General features: G+C 43.4%; 1 protein-coding gene across 3 annotated transcripts in view; it reads right to left on the reverse strand.

Moving 5' to 3' along the window:
• Positions 1-11,003: 11,003 nt before the first annotated feature.
• Positions 11,004-25,799, reverse strand: part of C8H10orf90 (chromosome 8 C10orf90 homolog) — a 76,490-nt gene continuing 61,694 nt past the window's right edge. For all 3 annotated transcript variants that reach the window (XM_066554546.1, XM_066554545.1, XM_066554547.1), the window contains exons 4-9: positions 25,493-25,765; positions 23,374-23,603; positions 22,197-22,392; positions 13,734-13,797; positions 12,122-12,221; positions 11,004-11,968 (exon numbers count right to left, since the gene is read on the reverse strand). In XM_066554546.1, the coding sequence (XP_066410643.1) occupies positions 11,930-11,968; positions 12,122-12,221; positions 13,734-13,797; positions 22,197-22,392; positions 23,374-23,603; positions 25,493-25,765 (902 nt within the window). In that variant the 3' untranslated portion in view covers positions 11,004-11,929. The remainder of the gene's footprint in view (positions 11,969-12,121; positions 12,222-13,733; positions 13,798-22,196; positions 22,393-23,373; positions 23,604-25,492; positions 25,766-25,799) is intronic.

Here is a 25,799-nt window from a genome sequence, read left to right on the forward strand (position 1 = left end):
GGCTGCTTCAAAGGGGGCCACAGTCCTGATTGTCCAGGTTATTCCCATGGGCCATGGATCTCCATCCATCCATCCATCCATCCATCCATCCATCCATCCATCCATCCATCCATCCATCCATCCATCCATCCATCCATCCATCCATCCATCCATCCTTTGCTCTTCAGCACTCTTGGGGGAAGAGAAATGGAGGGATGGGGGTGTGGAGGTGTCTCACTGCTTTTGGGGGTGTTTTTACCTTTCTGGCTTTCACTATTCCTTTTTTCTTTTTTTCCATCCATCCATCCATCCATCCATCCATCCATCCATCCATCCATCCATCCATCCATCCATCCATCCATCCATCCAAGCTTTGTTCTTCAGCACTCTCGGGGCTCTCCAGCACCTGTGTGCTTGGAGGTGTGTGCAGGAGCAGCTCCGTGTCACCTGTGGCTGGGGAATGTCCAAGGAATGAAGTGACAAGGTGACAAGGATCTCCCTGATCTGCCAGGGTCACCTCTGGACTGTGCAGTGCTCGCTTCCCCTGGCGGGCTTTGGAAACATGTCACTGACATGTTTTATGAAAAATCCTTGGGGATGTCACAGACATGTTTTATGAAAAACCCTTTCCTTAGGATCTTTTCTTCTGAGAAGCTGAGAGGCCTCAGGAACAAATTGTAACCAATGGTTATCTGCTGCTGTGGAATGCAACAGGTGCATCTGGGATTGGTCTCATGTGGTTGTTTCTAATTCATGGCCAATCACAGTCCAGCTGGCTCAGACTCTCTGGTCAGTCACAAGATTTTATTATCATTCCATTCTTTTCTATTCCTTGCTAGCCTTCTGATGAAATCCTTTATTCTTTTAGTATATTTTTAATATAATATATATCATAAAATAATAAATCAGCCTCCTGAAACATGGAGTCAAGATTCTGGTCTCCTCTCTTGTCCTGGGACCCCTGTGAACACCACCACAGAAACACTTCTCAGGCCTTTTGGAGGCTGGGGACGTGAGAACTGGGGATGCTTGCAGGAATGAGCCCTGCATTCATCACTACCTGTTGTCATTCCATGGCCAGGACCCTCCTGCCTCCCCCTGCCCCGACTGTCACCGTGTCACTGTCGCAGGTCACAGCAAAGCAGCTCACATTTAGGTATGGAAATAATCTGATGTAAAGGGCACTTGTGATTTGAAACCATGAATATTTGTCTGTGTGGCAACACAGGCTGGGCCTCTGCTCATCGAATTAGGGATTCATGAGGAGCTTTAGTTCGCTTGGCACTGGAAAGGTCAGTCTGGAGGAGAGCAGTGAGGAAGGGAGCAGTGTGGAATAACTTACCTGGAAACAAGCTTAACACACAGACACCAGCAAGGAGGAGGATGCACCGAGGGAAACATGAATTTCCATTTGTTTCCACTTGGTTAAAGCAGTTTTGAGAAGGAATTAGTGACTGATGGAGACAACAGGGAAAAAAATATGGAGTGGAGGGATAATAGATTAAGTGTAAATAAATCCTTCAGGCTATGATAATGTGATGCTTTGGTAACATTAGCTCCAAGGCAATGTAAATAATTAATATTAATTGTCAGATGGGTTATGGTATGCTGTGGGGTGTGGAGTATGAGGAAAGGAAAAGGAAGAAAAAGAAAAAAAGGTGGAAAAGGAAAGCTGTCTGCTGCAGGATTTGCATCCCTCTGTTACAGCCAGAGTTAAATGAAGAGAGGTTAAGCCACTTCAGAGAGCTGAACAATTTCAAGATAAGAGGTTCAGCTGGGCAGAAAGCACCTCTGTAACCCTGCTCTCACATCTTCCCAGATCAGCTGTGATCCCCTCTTGGATATCCAGGAAACCTCACTGTAATCACAGCATTGAGTAGTATCCAGATTTTTTTTTTATTATTCCCCTATGTGCCAAAATGCATGAGGACGTGTCTGGGCTTAGCTACAGGGATCTACAGTTTTGGGGCCTCCAGGCTAAAGTTTTTCCTTCTCAGAATAAACAAAACAAAACAAAAAAGCTTTTCCCTTTGAAATCTGTGTGTCCCCCAGCCAGCTGCTGAGACTTTGTGTCTCCAGTCCTCCCTCACTTCATTAACTCTCTGTACAATCAAGATCCTGCTGAATTGTGACTGCAGTGGCAGATTACAGTCCTCTATAATTAACAGGCATAGATAGAGTATAATTCAGCCTGACCTTTAGCCACAGAGCTCTGCTCTGCAGACCTCTGTCCCAGCCTCCAGACATGGAGCAGCATCCACCAGGGCTGAGCTCTGACATCAAACCCTGGCTGTAAATCCTGCTTGCTGCACATGCTTGAGGGATGGATCCTGTGGATTTCCCAGTCTCCAAGGGCAGGTTTCCACCCTCTGTGCATGCCTTGAGGAGCTGCTGATCTGCCCTGGGCAGCACAATGAGTCTGCAGCACGCTGGGACACCCAGGATATGCAATGCAAGATCAGCAATCTCACTGTTCTCTTACCCAAAAATTCATCCCTGCCTTCCCCTCCTCTGGTTATGATTTTCCCTTCCTGTCCTAAAGGTCCCATAATATTGGATCCATCTGGAATTTCTGTCCCAAAACTGTGAGTTGGCCAATGCAGCTGGGAACAGCAAGAGGGGGCAGAGCAGCCAGGGCTGGTTCCTCACTGGCCACGAGGCCATGGTGCTCATCCAAAACAAAGGGTGAACAGCATCCCAGTGCCCAGCTGGGATCCAGCAGAGCTCAGGGACAGGGACAGGCTCTTCCTGTGGCTGCTCCATCCCTGGAAGTGTCCAAAGCCAGGTTGGACAGGGTTTGGAGCACACTGGGATGGTGGAAGGTGGCCCTGCCCATGGCAGGGGTGGCACTGGATGATGTTCAAGGTCCCTTCCAACCCAAACCATTCTGGGATTTTCTGACTTTGAGAACCAAGGGTTTACTCAAGTTTCTCCCTTGCTGCACAAATAAAAAGGACACACTTATGAAGCTGGGATTTTGTGGAGCTGTTTGGAATAAGAGGGTCTTTTGTAGAGAGCCTTGAACTGCCATGGCAGATCAACAGAACATAACATCCAGTTAAACACTGAAACTGAGTTTTTCTTTTAACAAAGAAAACAACTAAACCAACTCCTACCTTGTCTGAGTGACAAAGCACTGTAACAATAAATCCAAGCATAAACAAAACTGACAAAGCCATCCTGAATTTCTTGATGCATTTAATGAATGAGATGCAGGATTTTCAGTCTGTCTCAGGGATAAAACACACTCAGACAGAGCAAACCCCTTCCATTCAGCTGTGCTTGGAGAGCACTCCCTGCCAGCATTGCTTGTAGCTGGAACAAGGACAGCAGGGCTGATGCTGAGTGCCACGGGCTCATCACATTCCCCTTCTCCTGTTTGCCCTGCCCAGTTTGTCCTGCTCCTCCATGAGCAATAGAATTTTGGAAAGCAGCTCCTTTTCCCCAGCAAGGCAGGGGAGTGAGCTGTGCTTTAGTGCTGATTAAGCTCATGCAGTTCCTTGTGGGGAGGCTGCACAGAGCCCGTTGCAGGCGGCTGTCACAGGGCCAGGGGTGAAAAAGCCAAGAGGAGCTCAGGGAAGAGCAAACAAAGAAATCCACCCCTGCAAGGATCCAGGACCTTAACAGCAACAACAGCAACCCTGAAATTCTTCAGCAGTTGAAACACAAAGCCCCAAAGCTCACACGTTCTTCTCCTGCAGCACAAACCCTGGGTCAGAGCACGGAGCTCTCCATGAGCAGGGACACCACCAGCACCCTCCCCACCCCTGCACCCCAAAACCCCCAAACCCCACAGCCCCAGCACCCCAGGGATGTAGGGCTCAGGCTGTGAATCTACCAGAGGGTCCAAAGGAGAGTCATGAAGGTGGGGAAGGGATTGGAGGGGCCACAGGAGGAACATCTGGGTTTGCTCAGCTGGAGGAGAACTCGTGGGGGTCTGCAGCTCCAGGCTGTGATGGGAACAGGACCCAGGGAAGGGCTGGAGCTGGGCTGGGGGGTTTAAAGTGGGGATCAGGAGAAGGTTCTGCTTCCTCCAGAGGGTGCTGGGCACTGCCCCGAGGCTGCCAGAGCCACAGGAGGGTTTGGGCATCATTCCCAGGGTGGGGTTGTTGGGGTGATCACTGAGCTGGACTCAATGATCCCTGTGGGACCCTTCCAATTTGGGATTTTCTGTGATTCCCTGGCTCCTGGCTTTACCCCACAGGAGATTTCCCATCACCATTTTCCTCTTCCAGCCTTCCTCCAGGAAGAGGAAAAAACCCCATGAGCTGAACATTGCTCTGCTTTAGTACCACACGAGCAAATACCTCCATAAAACCAAACAAGTTAGCAAACACACAATCTTTGGGATGTCTGCACAGCCCTAAACCTCCATGGGGGAAGAAACATCATTTTAGGCTTTCCCACAAATTTCAGTACTGAGAAGTGAAGATTTTCCAGCAAGATCCTTATATCAAACAGGACATTCCTGACAAGATGTCAGGAAGGTGTCCTGTGCTAAAATCCCTTTAAATCCAACAAATAACCCATTAAATATGTGAGGGGGTCTGGGTTTTTTTACTCCAGACTAGACAATAAGTGCTTTGATCTGTTGCCTCAAATTTCACTGTCTCTCTGAAAACAAAAGAAAGAAAAAAAGCCACAAATTTTTACATGTCTCACAAGAGGACAGCATTCAACTCAGACTAAAAATTATGAAGTCGTATATTTTTAATATTCCTGTCTAGCCCTCTGCAAACCACAGAACAATGCAACATCCATCATCATAAAAGCTGGGGCAGTAAATTAGGAAGACAGCATATTTGGGGGCATTTTTTAAAGAAAAATAAATATTCCTAATGGGAAACTTGAGAGAAATCATTAAAAATTACTGTGGTATCTATCACAGGAGAATGAAATCAATTAGGTCTTAATCTCCTGTTATTTATGAAGGGAAGAATGAAACAGAGTTTCTTTATTACAGGCATTTTCTGTTAGGTTCTGTTGCACAACTTTGAGCCCCAAACACAGCAAAAACCTCTCAAAAGTAAAACAAATGGGAGTCAAGTGTTGGTTTTGTAACAGCAGCTGATGGTGTTAGGTAGAGCAGGCAGCCCATAATTATCCATCTTTCACACAGTTTGACTTCGGCCATTAGATAATTCCATTTAGAGCCCTCAGAGTTGTATTTTTTCACCTCATGACAAACCCCAAAATTAGAGATGAGCTCCCAGCAACATCACAAGTCCAGGTTTGGCACCACTCAGTGGGGATTTGTTATTAATTCCTCTGGAATTCACTGGAACAGCATTACCCACGGGCAACTCGCGTGGATGGGACATCCAAGCTCTGGGTTACTCCCCAAAAATTGGAAATCTACCAAAAAAAGTCTGCCCCTGTCACCAGGGGCTGTGGGGAGCAGGAGGCGGCACTTGGGGACGTGGCTCGGTGGTGGCTTCAGTGGCACTGCTGGGCTCAGAGGCTGGATGGCCTTTGAGGGCCTTTCCAACCCCAATAATTCCAGGAACAGGGCTTGGAGGAGCCCCTCTGCTCTGGCTGGGAGAGCTGGGGGTGCTCACCTGGAGAAGGATCCAGGGAAAACTTAAAATCCTGCCAGGGCCTGAAGGGGCTCCAGGAGAGCTGCAGAGGGACTGGGGACAAGGCCTGGAGGGACAGGACCCAGGGAATGGCTCCCAGGGCCAGGGGGCAGGGATGGATGGGAGATTGGGAACTGGGAATTGTTCCCTGGCAGGGTGGGCAGGCCCTGGCACAGGTGCCCAGAGCAGCTGGGGCTGCCCCTGGATCCCTGGCAGTGCCCAAGGCCAGGCTGGACACTGGGGCTGGGAGCACTGGGACAGTGGGAGGTGTCCCTGCCATGGCTGGGGTGGCACTGGGTGCGCTTTAAGGTCCCTTCCACCCCACCCTGGGGTTTAACCAGAACTTTGCTCTTTTCTCATCATTTCTCCCCCAAATCAAGGCAAAATCTGTCTCCGGCCCATTTCCCTGCCTCCCTCTGCAGTGACACAATTTCAGAGGACAGCCCAGTTACAAAACCAGACTCCTGTCCTCAATATGGTTTTTGTTTGACTCCCTGGCCACAGTTATATATCACAATAAATTAAATGACTGCTGAGGGACCTTCCTTCCAGACACCATTATCAGGCAATCAGAAAATTAGCCCACATTCAGACTGGACACAATTCCCCTGACCACCCTTTGGTCAGGATTTTTATTAATCTTCCCCACATCATGGATACAAAGTGCTCACTTTAGGGCACAAAAAGTTCTGGAAAACCACAGAAACATGAAATAGGAATGGATGTCTCTCCATTCAAGCACAGCTGCAAGAGCCCATCAGATGGTGAAACAGCAGATGGCTCAAGCAAAAAGTTGAAGATAAAGTTGTTTCCAAAAAGTTTTTTGCTATTTTATACCAATTTTTCAAGCCAGTTGCAGACTTGAAATAACTCCAGAACCATGGAGCAGCCTCTCTGTGATAGGTGTTTGTACCTTATAATTATATATTAACTAATCTATTATATAGTAACTGAATCTAGTCATGGTAAGATACTGCAGAAAATAAAAGTATTTTAAACATGAAGTCTAAAAATACATCCTGTGATAATATTTTTTTAAATATCCACCAAATTTCTGCAATTAAGAGCTCTTTTACAAATTCCTATCTAGGTAATACCATCCTCAAGCAGTTCATTGCACTGCTCCTATTTTATGCCATTTTGTGTAACTCTGTGTACCATGAGAAAATGGGTGCAGTTTCTTCTCCTTTTTTCTTTTTCTTTTTACTTTTTCATCACTCTGCAGCTGGTAGGGAGATGATACACCTCATTATCTTATTCTTTGGGTCATCTAAAATGAGTATTAAGTCATTCTACCTCCCACAGCTTTGGTACAGAGCCAAGGAGAACTCAGAAAAGTAAAATTCCTGACCTAAAAAAAGGGAGGATGCTTTATATTCTCAACATAAAAATGAGGTTTAATGCAGAACTATGGAATGGTTTGGGTTGGAAGGGACCTTAAATCCCAGCCAGTGCTACCCCAGCCATGGGCAGAGACACCTTCCACTGTCCCTGGTGCTCCAGGCTGGCCTTGGGCACTGCCAGGGATCCAGGGGCAGCCCCAGCTGTACCAGGGAACAATTCCTTCCTAATTCACATGACAAGATTATTCCAACGGTTTTCTCACAGCTAAACCGAAATTGCAAGAGATAAAACCATAACCTCCCAAAACACCTCCAGGTGGGAGACAAGTTCCCTTCCAGGACCCAGCCTCATTCTCCATGGGCAGAGGGGCACCACACAATGAGCAGCACAGGCTCCTCTCTCTCTGATGAGGATTTTGGGCCAGGATTTTTGTGATTTTGGCATAAGTAAACACATATTTAAACCAAATCTTAATAAATATTTCCATGCATGCACTGTTCTCCTCCACCAACAGTAAATTGGATGCATTTCCTGTAGCTTCTTTCATTCTGATCTGGTTTTATGCTCAGGTAAATTTGCATTTCAGTTGAAATGAATGCCCTTTTATTCAAGGGGCTGCAGATGGGGAATGGTCCCAGCTGGGGCTGGGATTTCTCCAAGCCCCATTTCCTGGTGCTGACCTCTGGCCAGGACAGGGGGATCCCACAGGATCCGCCACATCCCAAAGCAGCAGCGAACTACACAGGCTGCAGTCACAGTGCCTGGAGAAATGTGACCCTGGGGACACCCCTGCGCCCTGCTGGGCTCCAGCAGGGACAAGTGGCCACTCAGAGCTCCTGGGGGGGAAATCAGCCACCCCTCAGAGCACACAGGCACTTCTGTGCCCGCAGCCAAAGGGGCAAACACCCCTGCACATGAGGCAAGCTGGGTTTGCAGCCCTGGAGCTCTCACTGTGTCAGGCAATGGTTTCCTCTGCAGAGGGCTGCCAGGAACTTTATCCCTGCTTTTGTGTGTTGTTTTCCTTGTAAATCAGGATTTCTGTCCCAGAAAACATTACACTAACGGGACCAGTCCCAGATATCCAACAATAAAACCCCTCCAAAGTCCTACCCAGACATTCTCCTCATCCCTCAGAGCAGCTGAGTAAACTCCAAGATGTAACTAATGGCTTGCATACACATACACAGGAAAATATTTGGGTTTAAATAAATCCCCAGAACATTGGAACCCTCAGTCCTTTACATTACAATGACTTCCAGCCCTTAAGGAGGTTTTTCTGTCAGATGAGATTAATGATGGCGGCAAACAAACAAACACCACGTCCTGCACACCTCCAACACCCCATGTGTGCTCCATTTCCACTCCTGCAGGATTCCAACCCTTTGTGCTTGGGAAGGACAATGCCAAGGCCATGTGCTGACAAGTCCACACAGGCTGTGTGCTATAATGCCCCCAAACCCTCCCAAATCTCCCCCAAACCAGCATTGTTAGAAATCCTCACGTGTCCCTCCCAAAGGCACAGCACCAACACCCACAGAACTTGAACTCAAGTCTGTAAAATTTCTCCAACAAGAAGGAAAATTCCAGCTTGACAAGGGTGGGTGACCTCCAACTTTCCTGGTATCTGCTGGAAAATGGGCTCTTTGAAGAGCCTGCAAGGCCAAAGGGAGATCCCACCATTTTTTCCCTAACCCTGAACTTCCTAAAGCTGATGCCTCTTTGTCCAGGGCTATTCCTGGGTGGCTCCTGTTTTCCTGAAATGACATTTTCCTGCACAGTTCATTTTCTGTCACAATGATGGGATTGTGGAGCTGAAATGAATGCCAGAATTGTTTGCTGGATATATTACCAGATAGCTTTTTTTCCTCAAGCCCAGAAAGAGAAATTAGGTTTACAACAGAGATAATTTTTGGTTTTCTGAAGCACAGGTTTTGTACCATGTAAAACATTCCCAGACAGTGATTTGCATCATGCATTTTCCTCACTAGCTTATTTGTACACAAGAAATTCCACCTCGGACTGCCACAGATTTGCCCTGCAGGTTTTAAAAATCATGTTTAGAGAGAATAAAAACATTTGGAAATAAACCTTCTTGCTGTGAGCCAGAGGAGGGGAGGATGCAGCAGGTGAATGTTGTACCCTGTCCTCAAGGAGGGAGAGGAAACCAGGTCAGTGGAGGTGTCATTCCCTGCTCCATGTGATCCATGATGGTGCCAAGGGGTGAAATCCCACCTGAAGCCTGTGCTGCTCTTCCCAGGAAATGCTCACATCATGCATTTCCTCACAAGGAATTTCCTCACCTGGCTGCCATGGTTCCCAGGGAGGATCAGCTCCTCTGCTTGATATTCCCAGCCAGAGAGAGGGAAGCATGTCAAAAACACATATTTATTTACATTGATTTACATATAAATGTAAATCTATGTATGCATGGAGTAGGGACATGCCATGGCTGGTGGATGAACGTTTCTCCTCCTTGAGTCCTCATTCTCTGATTTTTTGACTTCAGGAAAATGCAGCTTTGGTTCATTGTGGGGGTCTTCACAGGGGTCCCAGGACGAGGGAAGAGATGAGAATCTTGACCCCATGTTTCAGAAGGCTGATTTATTATTTTATATTATATTAAAAGATATATATTATCTTATATTTATATTATATTAAAAGATATATATTATATTAAAAGAAAATGATATATTAAAACTATATTAAAAGAATAGAAAAAAATATTTCATCAGAAGGCTTGAAAGGAATAGAAAAGAATGAACAAAAGCTCATGACTCTCAGACGGTCCAAGCCAGCTGGGCTATGATTGGCCATTAATTAGAAACAATTAACATGGACCAATCAAAGATGCACCTGTGGCATTCCACAGCAGCAGATAATTATTGTTTTTCTTTTCATCTGAGGCTTCTCAGCTTCTCAGGAGAAAAAATCCTGGCAGAAGGATTTTTCATAAAATATGTCTTCGACAGTTCATCAAGTGACTATGTAGATGAATCAATCTCCCTTGAATTCCTGGGTATCCTGCAGGAGAAATGCCTGATTTCCATGGAAAACACTCTCATTCCCAATGAGGAAGATCCTGTCTCTTCCTCTCTGTCAGAAAAGTGGGAAAGGTTTTGGGGCTCCCTTCTGGTGTCAGTGCCAGCCCAGGGAGTGATTATTTTGCTGTGTCCTCCATGGATACCAAACCCCAAATGTTTTCTCCCCATGCCAGAATATCTTGCTGTGGCTTTAGGGTGAGACTCCAGGCAGGCCTAAGGGCATACACTAAAGCAGGGTGAAATGTAAATAACATTCTTCTACTTCCCAGATGGTCAGGAAATAATGCACCTGAGGGTGCAGACCCTGATGAACCAAAGCTGCATTTTCCTGAAGGCAAAAAATCAGAGTGAGGACTCAAGGGGGAAAAATGTTCAGTTTCTACTGAAATAAAAGAGAATCCGGGCACTGATCCATGGGAAATGTCTCTGGCCATAGTGAGCTAGGACAGGATGAAAGCTTGAAAGAGAATCCTTCTTGGTGTCCCTTTTCTCAGTTCTTCTTGGAGTCATCTGTGGTCCAGCCTTGGCCTGGGTTTCCAGTACAGAATGACTTCCTTGGTTATAAAGGTGTTTTTCAGGGAAAAACGCTGGCAGGTCCTTCCTCACTACCTTACCTTCCGCATCTTCTCCCAGTGGATTGAACTGTTGATGAGTTTTTGAGGAAATCTATCTGGAATATATTTGTTCAACAGATCTCTGTCTCCTCTGTGAGCAAAAATTCCCATCATTATTCCACATTAACTGGGAAGCTGAAACACAAAAAGGCAAAATAATCCAACAGAAACAGAGCACAAAACACCCCAGGTCCCTGTGTCCAGCACAGGTCACCCAGCTGGAGGTTATCCCAGTGGCTCACAAACATCCCTCTTCCAAAAAATCCTGACCTTGCATCCCAGGCTGGATTAGGAAAACAAAGCAGAACCATCAAAGGCCAAATTCCAGCCGCATTCATACCCCTGCTCAAACTTTGTGCAGCAGAATTTAACACTTGCAGTGATTTTTAGGGGCAGTGGTTTTTTCCCCCATGGGATTTGTGGGTACAAAGGCACGACTTCTCAGGCAGTTTCAATAATTTTGTTTTATTTAACAGCACCAAATAGAAACACAGCGCTTGGATCAATATTATCCTCATGCTTTATTCCATAAATAAACTCCATTGGTTTGTGAGCTGCTTGTTTTTACTTCCAACATGTACAAATAAAGATTTAAATATTTTTTTGGAGGAAACATGACAGCTGGTTTGAGTTCTGCAAGTTTTTGATGCAAACATCCTTCTTGGCACCACTCCTTCATCTGCCATTTCTAGAAACACTTTGTGCTCACAGAAGTGGAGTGAAACGTATGTCACAATCAAAAACGTGGAAAAGTGTTATAAACAAATATTTAAATATTGTTTTTTTAATGGGAGAGCTTGCTAGGTAGTTTCACTCTATGAACAGGAATGGAGCTCTTCAGAAAGCTGAAATATTGGTCCCTTTTGGAATGTTAAGTATTAATGTGAAACTGCTGTTGCTCTGATGATGTGGTAATGCTATTTCAACTGGTTCCTAAACATAACAAATAACAGTTTTCTTCAAGGATTTAACTCACAGGAAATCAATTAATAAAATACTTCAGAGAAATAAGTTTTCCATGTATTATAAACACTGGGCTATTGCTACAGAGAAGTGTGCTTTTTAAAAAAAGATTAAGATAAATAATACCCCTGTAATTCAGTATTTGCATTAAAAATTCTTAAAATTATTTCCTCTGGGTAAACTGACCAAAAGGTGATGCTCTGGAACAGCTGTGCTCCCTTTTAGGCTGTTTTTGATTACATGAAAGTTGCCTTAAAATTTCAATTGAAACATAAATGATCTTTCTTTATACAAAGAGCCAATGATAAGAAAAATACCTCCAGGTAATTGAGATAACAGTTAATTTTATGGCTTATCTAGAAGTCAAAGGCATTCAAGATCCAATTAGGATGATGAGCAAGAGACTCCTTTGTCACTCTGTGTTTCTGTGGAGGAGCTGGTCCAGTAATTGCTAGAAAAACAAAATGCAAAAATGCTTTAAAATGCTGTTAAAATCCATGAGGTGATAGAAATGTTTAGTGATACAGGAGGTGGGGTGGAGTTGGCATCCCAGACTTCAAATTTACTGGCTGCATTTGCTCCAGAAATAACAGGAAATCCTCACCTTTTTAAACATCTCCACACGCAGCCTGTTACTCTGGATGATGATCCGCTTCTGCTTCTCTTCTTGTTTCTTTTTCACCTCAGGTAAATTGTCATAAATCCTGTCAGGAATTCAGAAAGCAGAGTTCATGTCATCCCTGGGGCTCACAAATAATTAATTTTTCCTGTAGGGAATAGCTGCCTTCCATGCAATGCTTTTAATGGGCATCTCTGAGTATTTAAATTTGATTTATGGCATGGGAGTGATAAATTATTAACAGTCATGGTTTGATACGAAATCTGGCTGGTTTCAAATCTTGCTGAAAATTCTAATTCTGGAGTAAAAAAAATTAAGAAAGTGATGGGATCAGGTGATTTCAATACAGTAGATTCTAATGAGCTCAGTGAAATTGGTTCCAATTTCTGGCAACAAAATTCAAATCAGAATCTGGGCTGTACACTTTGTTGGGTTTTATTTTTGTATTTATGTCACACAATTATTATCAAGCAATCATTTTCAAGTAATTTTTCTAAAATATAAGAAAACCATCATAATAAGCCTGCAAACTGTTTACACTTTTTCACTGTCATTAGGAACATGTTCCACCAAGGACAACACAATCTTTCCATTCTAAAAGTAACAGGAGTTGCCATTTAAAAGGTGATTTCTGATCTTTTCCCATTAAAATCAGTGATAAACTCCAAGGATTTGGAAGAGAAGGCTGCACAGTCTTGGTTTTGCATTGATGCCTTGTGAAGGCTGCCCTAGAGCAGAGGCTGGACAGAGCTCCAGAATAAAGCAGGGATTTATTCAAAGCATCTCCTCCATGGATCCACCTTGGGCAGCACCAGAGCCCAGCCAGGGCTGCACCCAAGATGAACCAAAATGGCCCCAAAATGCACGGCCGGGCACGGGCTCTGTCCCTGGGATCAGTTCTGCTCCATTTGCATCTTGCAGTTCATTGTCCCATTCCAGCTTTAGCCCCTGCAGTCCCACCCTGCTTGTTTTTCTCTCTCCAGCCCACGGGGTTTGTGCTCCTGGGCTGAGATTTGGATCATTTGTCCTTGGTGCCCAGCTGGAGCAGGAATTGTTTTGTCTCCCTGCTCTGTGCACAGAGCTCAGCATCCCCTGATGTGAGCCCAGACCCACCCACTAAAGCAGCACAGAATGGGAAAATAGAAAAGCTGAAACCTGAGGCATCAGCATGAGCACAAAGCCTGTTTAGTTCTGGGTTCTCTTCATAATATTTTGCAGTTCCCAGTTCTTGAAGCAGCCTGTTTTGGATGATTGGATTTTGGAGAAGAGGAATGGGACACATCTGAAAACAAAGATTAATTCCCCACAGTGGCTTCTGCAGCTTCCCTTGCATGAAGTACAATGCAGTTAAGGATCAGATACCACAATCCTCATAATTTGCTGCAATTCCCATCCTCTGTGCCATAATCGGGGGGGGAAAAAACCCAAAGTGACCTCAATGCTTCCATTTTGGGGTGTTCAACATGAGGGACCTGCTGAGGGTTTGTTTTTCATGCCATGGGTGCCCCATGGTGTTGAAAGGGCAGGGCTGCCCAAATCTAAACTGATAGAGCAGAAAAAAACCCCATAGACAAACTGAAAGCAGAGGGATTTGTACCTTTTAGATCTCATGTGCATCTCCTTCTCGGGAATGACTCTCTCCTTTGGTTTGAAGAGGTTATCTGGCAGAGAGAAAATAAAGTTAATACTGGAGGGGTCTGCTTTTACTGAAATCTCAAATGTCATATTTTACTGAGACACAATTTGCCATTTCTGGTTAAAGTTTTGAAGGCTTAAGGCCAGATCCAAATGCCCAAATCTCTCCAAAAGTTCCTCACAGTTTCCTGCAGGCTGCTCCTGGCTGCTCCTCAGTGTGTCAGGAGCCTGCCCTGGTACAGCCATTTCTGATTCAATTTACACCAGATTTCCAGGGCTGTGGACAATTATCTGAGCTTTAGAAGGAGGAAAATCATATTACTCTTTCCTGATCAAGTATAAAGAGATCTGTGATAATTCCAATCAGCATTTCCCTGGATAGAGGAAAATAATTTCTGATCTGAGCAGTTAGTGGTTCTCAGGAAAAGGTGATTTTTAACACCTTCCTTGCAAAAATGAGTCCTGAATGGGAAGGGGGGATATTTGTACAAGGTGGGAAGCCAAGAAATAAATGAGATTACTGCTGTATCTCTGTATAAAATTCATGGAATCACAAAATTGTTTGGTTGGGAGGGACCATAAAGCTCATCCTGTTCCCATCCCTGCCATGGCAGAGACACCTCCCACTGTCCCAGGCTGCTCCAAGCCCTGTCCAGCCTGGTCTTGGGCACTGCCAGGGATCCAGGGACAGCCCCAGCTGCTCTGGCAATTCCATCCCAGCCAGGAATTCCATCCCAATGTCCCATCCATCCCTGCCTTTTGTCAGCTTAAAGCCATTCCCTGTGTCCTGTCCCTCCATCCTTGTCCCCAGTCCCTCTGCAGCTCTCCTGGAGCCCCTGCAGGCCCTGCCAGGGGCTCTGAGCTCTCCCTGGAGCCTTCTCCAGGCTGAACAATCCCAAGTCTCTCAGCCATTCCCCATAGCAGAGATGTTCCATCCTTCCAATCAAAAGTCAAAGGGAGCTTTGCAGTGGTTTCAGTTCTGAACTGGTGCAGTTTCCAAAGCACAAACTCAGAAAGGAGAGAGGCTCTGAAGCCTCCTCTGCCTCAGGACAGACTTTCCCCCCTCAGCAGTTGTCTACACTTAATCATCCTTGTTAAATCTTCAGTACACACCAGCCACATGCTCGATTTGCTAGGAAAACATCATTTCTCTTTTATTTATTAGTGTTCTAACGCTCATTTGCATGTTGATTCACTTAAAAGGAATAAACACTTGGATGCTACTGCTGTCCAAATAACTCTGAAAGTGCAGGGAGCAGCTTGTCTGTGACCCAGGGACACCTTCCACTCTCCCAGGTTGCTCCAAGCCCCTTCAGCCTGGCTTTGAATCCTCCAGGAATGGGGCATGCTGACACATGAACATTCCAGACCTTTGTGTAGCCACCAGAACAGGAAAAACCCATCCAGGGATTTACAGACCCACCTCCTATTCCATGTGCAGCATGATAAACTGATAAAATGTATTTTTCCTGTAAATCTTTAAGTCAGAGTGGCCTCTATTTTCAATTTCTGGGAAGCACCACGGAGGCTGGGAGCTGTGCTGGTGCTGTTGCTCCAGAACAATCCTGTCCTGCTGGCACAGAAGGGCATCAGACCCATCCCTGCCCTGGAACAAGATATGTGGCTGTGCAGGGCTTTGAAGGGATGGACTCAAAAGAGACTCTGGGGGAAATCCTCCAAGAAAATAAATCCACTTCCCCATGGAGCCATGAGGTTAATTCTCATGGCCAAACATTGCTGCAGCACTTCCCAGCTTGCTATTTACCAGAAGAAAAATCACATGCAATCATAGAGGCTAATCCTTGATGGACTGTAGGATTAGGATTCAAAAGTTAAAAGAGAAATAAATAAAAAAATTTGCTAGAAATGAGAAAATAAAGTCATGAGTGGATTTAAATAGTTGTTAATCCTTGACATTGAGAAGAATGAGCATTTAAAAGGGGAAAAGCAGCAAACATTCAGAGCTGAAATAACCTCGAGCTCATCCTGGAGACTTAAAGCTCTTTCCTACCAAGCAAAGATCAAATGTAGACCATTCCCCAAGCTGATAGGCCTCTACATTGTGTTTTATCTGTTCCTTATCAAAGCCCCTTATCAGATTTCATAGCCTTGGATGGCTTTTGGAGCAGGGATTTCAGAGCAGACCTTCAGCATTGCCAGGGATGCACCACAGTTAAATAAAGGTTCAGACAGAGAGGGCTGAGTCCCCTCCTTGTTTTATTCACACCTTGTGAAACTCCTGACTTTCTGGCATTTACAACTGGTCTCACATCTGCACTAAAGCAAGCTGTAAATGAAGGTAAATGGGTTGTCTCTGTAATATATTTTAATTAATGCTAAACTGCACCTCCAAGAGGATGAGTAACTCTCCTGCTTGGGAAGTCAGTAAATATTTAGACAGAGAACAGATGAAATGATTGTGTTGGAACCAGCCCCTGACTTCCTATTTACCACTAAATCACTGGAGCACTTAAAAGAGAAAAACAGTGGCAAAATTTATCAAAGTATACACAATATAGATACATTTCCTTCTAACATGAATGTGAATTCTTAAAGTTTGGTAGGAGGTAAAATGTGACTTTGAGGATGTGTGAAAAGCAAAACACTGCTGCTGGGGGATCTCTGATTTCACTGAAAAACTGCTCTTTTACTGAACTGAAAAAATAATGCACCAAAAACCCATTTGCCCAGAGAAATCCTAGGATACAGAGCATTTTTTAAACACTGGGGTTTTTAAAATCAGCAGTCCCCTAGAAAATAAATTAGCCTTGAATCTAAGGTAGATGTGGATGTGATGTTGAGCTCTGGATCACATTTTCCTGGGAATTCATCCAGGGTGTGTAAAGCAAACACCCAGGGGTGCTGCCCAAACTTTGCACATACCCTGGCAGTGCCTTCCTGCACTGAGCTGCTCCAGCTGCAGCCAGCACAGGAGGTTCTGGTGTTATTTACACAAAATGCAATAATCCCTGAGTTTAAGGGTTCAGGGTGAGGCTGCCTGGGCTCCTGCTCAGCCCACAGAAATCCTAAAGCTCAGAAATGCTCCTTGCCCCAAGGGCACCCATAGGGAGGTGGCGTGGAATTTGCAGGCAAGCTCAACAAGGGAAGAGATGAGAATCCTGACTCCATGTTTCAGAAGTCTGGCTGATTTATTAATATAATATAATATAATATAATATAATATAATATAATATAATATAATATAATATAATATAATATAATATAATATAATATAATATAATATAATATAATATAATATAATATAATATATATTATATTATATATTATAGTATAGTATAATATTATATAATATTATATATATAGTATAATAGTATATTATTATTTTATATATTAATATATATTATATTATATTATATTATATTATATTATATTATATTATAGTACATTATAGTACATTATACTATATTACATAATATAATATAATATAATATAATTTATATTATATATTATATATGAATAATACTATAATATAATCTAATATTATATTATATATTATAGTATAGTATAATATTATATAATATTATATATAGTATGATATTATATTATTATTTTATATAATAACATATATTATATTATATTATATTATATTATATTATATTATATTATATTATATTATATTATATTATATATTGATATATTAAAACTGTACTAAAGAAAGAAAAAGGAGACATCAGAAGTCTAGAAAGGAAAGGAATGAATAATAAAATCTTGTGATTGCTCATAGCCTCAACACAGCTGGACCTGTGATTGGTCATTAATTAAAACCAATTCACACACTGGGTAAACAGTTCTCCATATCACATTCCCAAGTAGCAAAACATGGAGAAGCTGAAGCTTCCCAGCTTCTCAGGAGAGAAGATCCTAGTGAAAGGATTTTTTTAGAAAATATGTCTGTGACAAGGTGGTTCCCAGGTTTTCCAGCTGTTCAGGTCTCTCCTGCTACTACTGAGACTTCTGACCCTCCTCAATATTTTAGTTTTTCTGGAAAACAGTACTAATATCTCTAAAAAGCTGTAAAGTTGAGAGGTATACGTAAACATTTTCATATTAGAATAATTTTGGGGATGTTGCTGGAGATTTCAGTCCTCTTTATCCAAATGATACTTAAATATTCATGGATTTTATCCAGAAAAACAAAAATATTAACATCTCACCTGGCTTTCCTAAATCTTTCCAATATCATTAGCGCATATAATCCTAAAAAGCATTTTTGTTCCCAAAAATAGCAGCTTTTGAATAAGGTGTGGCAGAGTTAATATTAGTTGAATGATATTTTCAAAACAGATCATTCCTCTTCCTAATTCCATTACCTGACTGCAGCTTGGACTTTATTCAGAGCTGCAAGCCAAAAAAGCCAAAAGAATGGGTGGCACTCTTAGAAGTTTGAATGGGGAAAAGAGAACTGGGAAATGACCTAAAATAAATTACTGTGGTGGTGTTTTCCGAGTCTCAGGACAAGAGAAGAGACGAGGATTTTGACTCTGTGTTTCAGAAGTCTGATTTATTATTTTATGATATATATTATATTAAAAGAAAATTATATATTAAAACTATAGTAAAAGAATAGAAGAAAGGATTTCATCAGAAGGCTAGGAAGGAAATGAATGGAATGATAATAAAATCTTGTGACTGAGCAGAGAGTCCGAGACAGCTGGGCTGTGATTGGCCATTAATTAGAAAAAAACTAACAAGGACTAATCAAAGATGCACCTGTTGCATTCCACAGCAGCAGATAATCATTGTTTACATTTTGTTCCTGAGGCCTCTCAGCTTCTCAGGAGAAAAAATCCTAACAAAAGGATTTTTCATAAAATGTGTCTGTGACAAATGACTCAAACAAAGTCCCAGCTGAGCACCAATGTGAAGGCACAGGAGTACACCTGAGTGGCTGCAGGATTATTGCAAATTCTCTGATTGCCACCTTCCCCTCCCTCACTCCAAATAAAAACCTCCCTGGCACAGGGCTGCTGGAGAAACCCACCCCCGGAAAACCCAAACAAACAGCAATCAAAAAAAACTTTTGGGGAAGGTTTAGAAGTAGGACTGAGGGGATTTGAATTGTTTCTAAGATATTATTAAATATTGAGGGTTTGGGTGCAAACCCAGAGGAGCTCAGCAGGCTCCACAGCGGGGTTGAAGGGTAACCTTCAACTCCTATGGCCAATCCCAAAGAACAACCAACCCCTTAAAGGACAGGAAAAGGAAAGGTGGGAAAAAACCCCAAAGGTGCCTGAGAAATTGTGTGAAACCTCCCCAGGTCCCTGTGCACACCAAGATCACAGGGCTGTTCATTCTGCAGATTTAAAGGCCCATAAACAGCTGGTAGTCCTGTCACTGCAGTAATTACATTACAGTTTTGGAGATTTAAATGCAGTTATTTGAACATTGTTTCTATTCAGCTCGTCACAGTGGGATCCCTAATTTGTTCGACACAGTCAACAGCAGAGTTGTCTATCTTGGACTAATTAGCACTCTCAAAATTTAGCAGTGCCCATTACCCAGCACAAAGGCTGCCTGGGAGTTCTGAGCAGGTTCTGTGCCTTCAAAGAGCTCTGGTGATGATAAAATCTCGTGCAGGATAAACATTTTCATTTTCCTCAGATTACTTTCAGCGTTTTGTAAAACCTCCGCTCGTGAAGGACAATTAAAAACTGGTAAACAACTTGGGGTTTGCAGGATGGGAAGGTAAATGGGAACTGCACATATGTTGGTATTTATATGGAAATTATGCTGAATGCCAATTATTTCTTTCTCCTATAAGAAACTGAAGTTGCAACAACACTGTCAAAACACAGGGAAACCCTGCTAGTCAATAATTTCATGTTATCAATAAAGATGTTTTAGGCTGATAGAATAATTTCTCTGGGAGAGATAAAAATCTCTGCAGCTCTTTGCTTTGGGTGTAAATTATTTTATTGGAATCCAAGTTGCAAGAGCAGAGAGAAGCACATGCACCAAACTTATTTCAGAGAGAGGTGAGTGCAGCAAACTGCTCAAAACACCTTGGGCTGCAGTTAAAGCCCCATTTCCACCTGAATAAAAGCAGGCACCCACCCCTCCCCAGCCTGGGTACTGAGAATTTCAGACTTTCTGTACTGACCCCCAGGAGAACACTGCATTTGACCTGAGGCCGTGGAGAAGGCTTCCAAAATGGAATGATAGAACTGAGATTCTGAGTGCGTAGTTTGAGATCACACACCTGTGATATCACACACTTCTCTCCAAACTCCACACCCACAATCCCAGTTCCATCATTCCCTTTTGGAAGCTTCTCCACGGCCTCAGGTCAATGCAGAGCTCTCCTGGGGGTCAGTGCCTGCCAGCACAGAAAGTCTGGAATTCTCAGCAGCCAGGGCTCCAACAAGAGCCCTCTGTAGTGCAGCCTACAGGGCTGTGCTTCACCCAGAGATTTGGATTTCCAGCATAACTCCAGTTCTGCTTCAATTACACACATGTGACATTCTGTCATTATAAAAATATTAAGGTCTCACAAACAGAAAACCACACTACACGTAGGCAGATGAGTTACAGAAACCAAAGATTCTCTCTAGACAAATTTACCATTAATGACCAACCACTAAAAGATGGAAATAGTCATTAACTTCAATAATTAATGAATATATTTCAATATTATGATTTTATTACTCATTAAACAAGCATAAAGATTAAAATTTCATTATAATTTGAGGAGAAATAGGTTTAGCCTTTCATATTTTGTTTCATAAATTATTTTCAGAGTGGTTTGGGGGATTTTCAACCATGTTCAGACAGAAGTGGGAGATTTTTGCCACTTCCTCTAAGAAAGATGACAAACTCATGGTCTGCTGGCAGAGCTCACAGAATCCTCCCACTGCACAGCCCCGAGAGATCTGATTCCAGGTAAATTAACTTGGATCGTGGAAATGGTGGATTAATTCTGTTGAGCCTTTAAGATAGAATTCATGCTTTGTGCCATGTTTCCTTTATGTGTATTTAGCTCTCACTATAAAAAGCCAGTAGGGCTCTGATTAGGACAGACCACTGGAAACTGGAATTCTCCAGGAAACTCCAAGAGCCCTGAAATGGGGCTGCACCCACCTCTCCTGCACTTGCCCTCATTCACCAGGGAGCCATAAACCTGTTTGTGTTTCCCCAGGTTGAGGACATCAAATATTCCCTTTCCTGCATCCTCCAGGTGTCTTTGTTAGCTTGTTTAATCCTTTCAATTAATTTACTTTTCACTAGAATAATGTATCTTCAAGCAGCCACAGATTTAAAACCAAGATGTAAAGATGAATGCCTATCAATCAAATAAATCTTTGTTCTTTAGTCAACTGAGTTAATTAACATCCAGATGGCAATTAAAAAGAAAATAAAAGAAAAAGAAAAGCAATTTGTTTAACATCTTGAGCTTAGATAACATTTACAGAGGTGCTGTGCGGGCTGTGAGGGAGAGAAGGGTTTCCCTCACTGGGTGCTGAGGCTGTTTGCCACAACCTAATCATGTTAAATTAGGAAATCACAGAGTTTGCATGCCTTGATTTAGCAGGGCAGGGCAGACCAGAGCTCTTCCCCAGCTCTGGGATTTCTGACAGAAGTGGCAAATCCACACCTGCAACTGGGACTCCTGTCCCAAATCCCTCCTGCCTCCCTGCTGTCACCTCTGTCCCCAGACTGATCATTCTGTGAGCTGGGAGAGGATGAAATGTCATTTTTGCCATCACCCCACAACCAGCAGCAGCTGCACCGTGCTGAAGAACACAGCTGCATGTGACAGGGACAAAAAGTCCCCAAGGAGCTGCCACAGAGCACAGGAAACTCCTCATCCCCACTAACCCTTCTCTGAGCTGCTGGGAATTCCTGCCAGGAGCATCTGCACAGATGCTGGAGTGTCACTGACATATTTTCTGGAAAATCCCTTCACCAGGATTTCTTCTCCTGGGAAGCTGAGAAGGCTCAGAGAAAAATGAAAACAATAATTGTCTGCTTGCTTCTCCTGTGTTTTACTCCTTTGGAATGTGGTTTGGAGATTGTTTATCCAACAGGTGATTATTTGATTGTGTTCATGGGAATTGTTTTTATTCAATGACTAATCAAAGTCCAGCTGTATCAGGACTCTGGAAGAAGTCATGAGTTTTTAATTAGTATCTTGTTAAGCCTTCTCTAAGTATCCATTTCCTATTCTTTAGTATAGTTTTAGTATAGCATTCTTTAATATAGTATAAGTACATAAAATAATAAATTAGCCTTCTAAGAACATGGAGTCAGATTCATCATTTCCTTCCTGCCATGGGGGACCCTGAAAATACCACACTGGAGAGTGAACCAGGAACAGCAGCTCTCCCGTTCCTCCCCAAATTCAATTTGGAAATTCCATCCAGGACTTCCAAAGGCAGCCAAGGACCTGCTGCTGCTCCCAACTCACCACTGAGAGGGTCAGGGATGGTGAATTGCCTCTTCTTGCTGGAGGTGGAGGTGGAGAACTTGCGAGCCCGAGCTCGGGGTGTGCCTGGGGGAGCCTCCCTGTGCTGGGCCCTCCTCAGCTGCACCATGAGCTCCAGCCTCTTCAGCCTCTGCTGGGAGCGGGAGATGAACTGGGGGTTGTGGAGCTCCAGGGCTTCCTGCAGGAGACAGAGAAGCTGCGTTATGCCCTCGTGATTCAAAGGGAGGAAAATGTGTCGTGGGCGTAGGGCTGAGTTTGGTTAGAGGTTGCTAAAGTGGTGAAAATGAGTCTGGGTTTGGGTTGGGAGGGACTTTAAAGCTCATCCCACCCCAGCCATGGGACACCTTCCAGTGTCCCAGGCTGCTCCAAGCCCTGTCCAGCCTGGGCCTGGGCACTGCCAGGGATCCAGGGGCAGCCACAGCGGCTCTTCACAGCTTCTACCCTCCAAGCCAGGAATTCCTTCCCAATATCCCCTCCGTCCCTGCCCTCGGGCACTGGGAAGCCATTCCCCCTTGTCCTGTCAAGCTTACTCATTTCTATGTTTCAAATTACATATTTCTACATCCAAATTCAAGTTCTTGATGTTTTGCCTGTTTCCTTTTCTCACCCCATCACCGAAGCAACTCGTCACTGGCAGTTCACAAACTTTCCTGTTTATTTAGATTGTCAGATCTCGCCATGGCTGATCCAGAAAGAAAACACTTCCCAGTCAAAGGCTGCTTCAACATTTAGGAATGTCTTAGGACAGAGGAAAGGAGCAGAGATGGGTCTGCAACATGTGCAGGAGGAAATGGCAGGGAAGTCCATCAGGCAGGTACCACCTGGGCCATGTCCACACCTACAGCTGGTGCTGGAAGTGCCAGGTACTTGGGAAACTGCGAATTTGTAAATTCCCAAACTCTTAACAAGTTCCCCCACAGGAACAGCAGCTGCAGCTCAAAACAAGGAGCCTGGACAACCAAGCAAGTTCTGGCAGTGGATACAAACTGCCAAAACTTCACTGGAAAGGGAAAAATCAAGGAATGTGAACTTCTGCCCTTAACAAGTTCCCAGGAAGCAAACACCATCCATGGCGGGAAAGGGGAGAAAAGGGAAAAAGGGAAAAGAAAAGAAAAATAAGCAGGACAAAAGAGAAAAAGGGGAAAAAATGATGCTTTACTCGCAGTGTCCATGGAGCTGCTGGAGTTTTCTCCTGCTCGGAATGGGGTTCTGGCCAGGTGAGCAGGTTTTTCTCCCAGGCCACACCTGGAGAGTGAGCCCTGGGTAGTGTCACCCTGGACAGGGGCACCCTGGACAGTGGCACCCTGGACAGGGGCACCCTCCAGCCTTGCTTGTCCTGTGCCTCGGGCTCCTCTGCTCTGTCCCTCGGAGCAGGGAATTCGTAATTGCCTTGGAGAGATTTAAAAGTTCGTTAGGAGCGCGTGGCTAATTTTTTATTGGGTTCTCCACCTCATTAGACAGAGAGGGCAATTCCTGAAATAAGAAAGCCAGGCTGTTATTAATAGGCCTCATTAGGCAGAAGAGGTCAGCTCTAATGGTGGCTGCCCTGTGACACCCAGAGTGTCTCTCACATTATCCAGACCTCACAGGGAAGGAAATCACAATTAAAACTCTGGGACACTCAGCTCTCTTTGCTGGTGCTTCCCAAAATCTGCACCATGGAAAGCCAGGGATATCTTGCTGTGACCTGCAGTTAGAGTTCATTCCAATTTATTGCAGAAAATACCAGATTGTTATGGGCTTTAACCACAAATCATTTCCCTTTCACCACACTGAGCCTTTCATCAGCACCACTGGTTTTGGTTTTTTTCCTTTGTTTTTAATCCAGTTTGCTTTCTGTCATTCCTACAGATCCATTAGCCAGTGGAAAAGCTCCATTAAAAAAAAAAATCAATAAAAGGTTATTGTGCATTATAGGGCATTATTATGAAAGCTGTCAATTCACATTGAGAAAAAGAGATTATTTTCTATGCTTATAATTAAGTTTTAATGCTCACTGACTGATACTCCCTGCACAAATTAGGACCAAAAGAGGTTGTGTGCTCAAAAATCAGATTCTCATTCAGAGGACAGAACGAATCCAAAATAACAAAGGAACTTCGGAAGGGCTCCATATGAACTGTTTGAAAAGTCACACTGGATGGAGTGCTCCTTCCTTGCCAAATAATTTGATTTCTAGAACTAAATATCTGGGAATAAAGCCCGTTACTGTTTCATTTCAATTTTTGGTTACAATAAACTTAAAATATTTTCCTCTTTATGACATATTGTACATATTATATTGTACTTAAAAAAACATATTAAAAAGATCTGTGTTGGGTACATTTGCCTTATAAAAGCCTGAACTGTATTTCCTCCCTAACACTGTTCTCACCAACATTTTGGAATAAACCTTGAAACCTGTGAACATGAAATTAAATTCCTCCCTAAGCCAGGTTTAGAGGTGTGGATTAAGTTGGGCTTTGCCAGATCTCAGTGGATGCTTCACTTTTGTAAAACAAAGTTGCTTTCAGTTAGGGGAATGCCATGATTTAACTTCAGGCACTGAAAACAGCATTTGGGCTTCCAAATGTGTGACATTCAGTAGCTTTGTGCCCAGTGATGACAAATTTTGCCTACCTGCCTGCAAAAAATTCTCTTCAGAAAACACAGCTGTAAGAAAAAAAGGTTCTATCACCATTACAACATTTTTCAGGAATAAGTTTCTCACAAACATATGGATACTAAACCCAAATTAATCTCAGTTGTCTTTTGCAAAAATACCTGGTGCATGAATACAGCTGCTGGTGTCATCTGCATTTTAGCTGTGAGAATTATTGTTGGAAGTAAGACATCCCACACACAGCTGAACCCAAAGAAATTATGTTTTACACTCTGAAATCTTATTAATACTCATAGTTCAGGTTGTTGTGTCAAAAAAAAAAAGAAGGTTGAAGGAGTGAAAGAAAGGTATCAGAACAAGGTTGTAAAAATAACCTCACTACTGGTATTACTTGGTTAGGCTGGGGCTGCTTGACTTTGCTATTTTAATGCATTTTCAAGATTTTCTTGGGAGTCTAAGCCTATCTTGGTAATTTTAATCTTGTTTTCTATGAACCATAGCAATGTATACAGTCAGATCAGCTGATTGATCTCTCACCAGATGACTCACGCTCAGCACTTAAAGCTGGACAAAAATGGCCTGACTTTCCATTATTTCACTTTTTTTTCTCTGAGACTGATCTCATCTTATTATTGAAACCATATTCCTGACAACCACAGTAGGATTTGTACCTTACTTTTTAGGAGCTGCTTTTGCCTGTGAACATTTTCTTCCCAGAGGATTCCTGATGATGCCTTTATGTTGCATATGCTGCTGGAGACAGACATTTTTGGTTTCAGGACAGCCTGTGCTTGGATCTCTTTGGGTTTGGAGGTGTCTTTGGAGGGATCTGCCCTGTTGGATGAGCCATCAGGAGCAGCAGCAATGGTTTCTCTGGAGGCTGCAACTGGAAGGGAGCCAGGGGTTGTTGTGCCGCTCCTCTTCCTGCTTCCCAACAGCATTGGTGTTCCTGAGAAAAACAGAAAAACAATCCTATAACGTGG

The sequence above is a fragment of the Molothrus aeneus genome, chromosome 8 (assembly GCF_037042795.1).
Source record: "Molothrus aeneus isolate 106 chromosome 8, BPBGC_Maene_1.0, whole genome shotgun sequence".
Classification (NCBI taxonomy): domain Eukaryota; kingdom Metazoa; phylum Chordata; class Aves; order Passeriformes; family Icteridae; genus Molothrus; species Molothrus aeneus.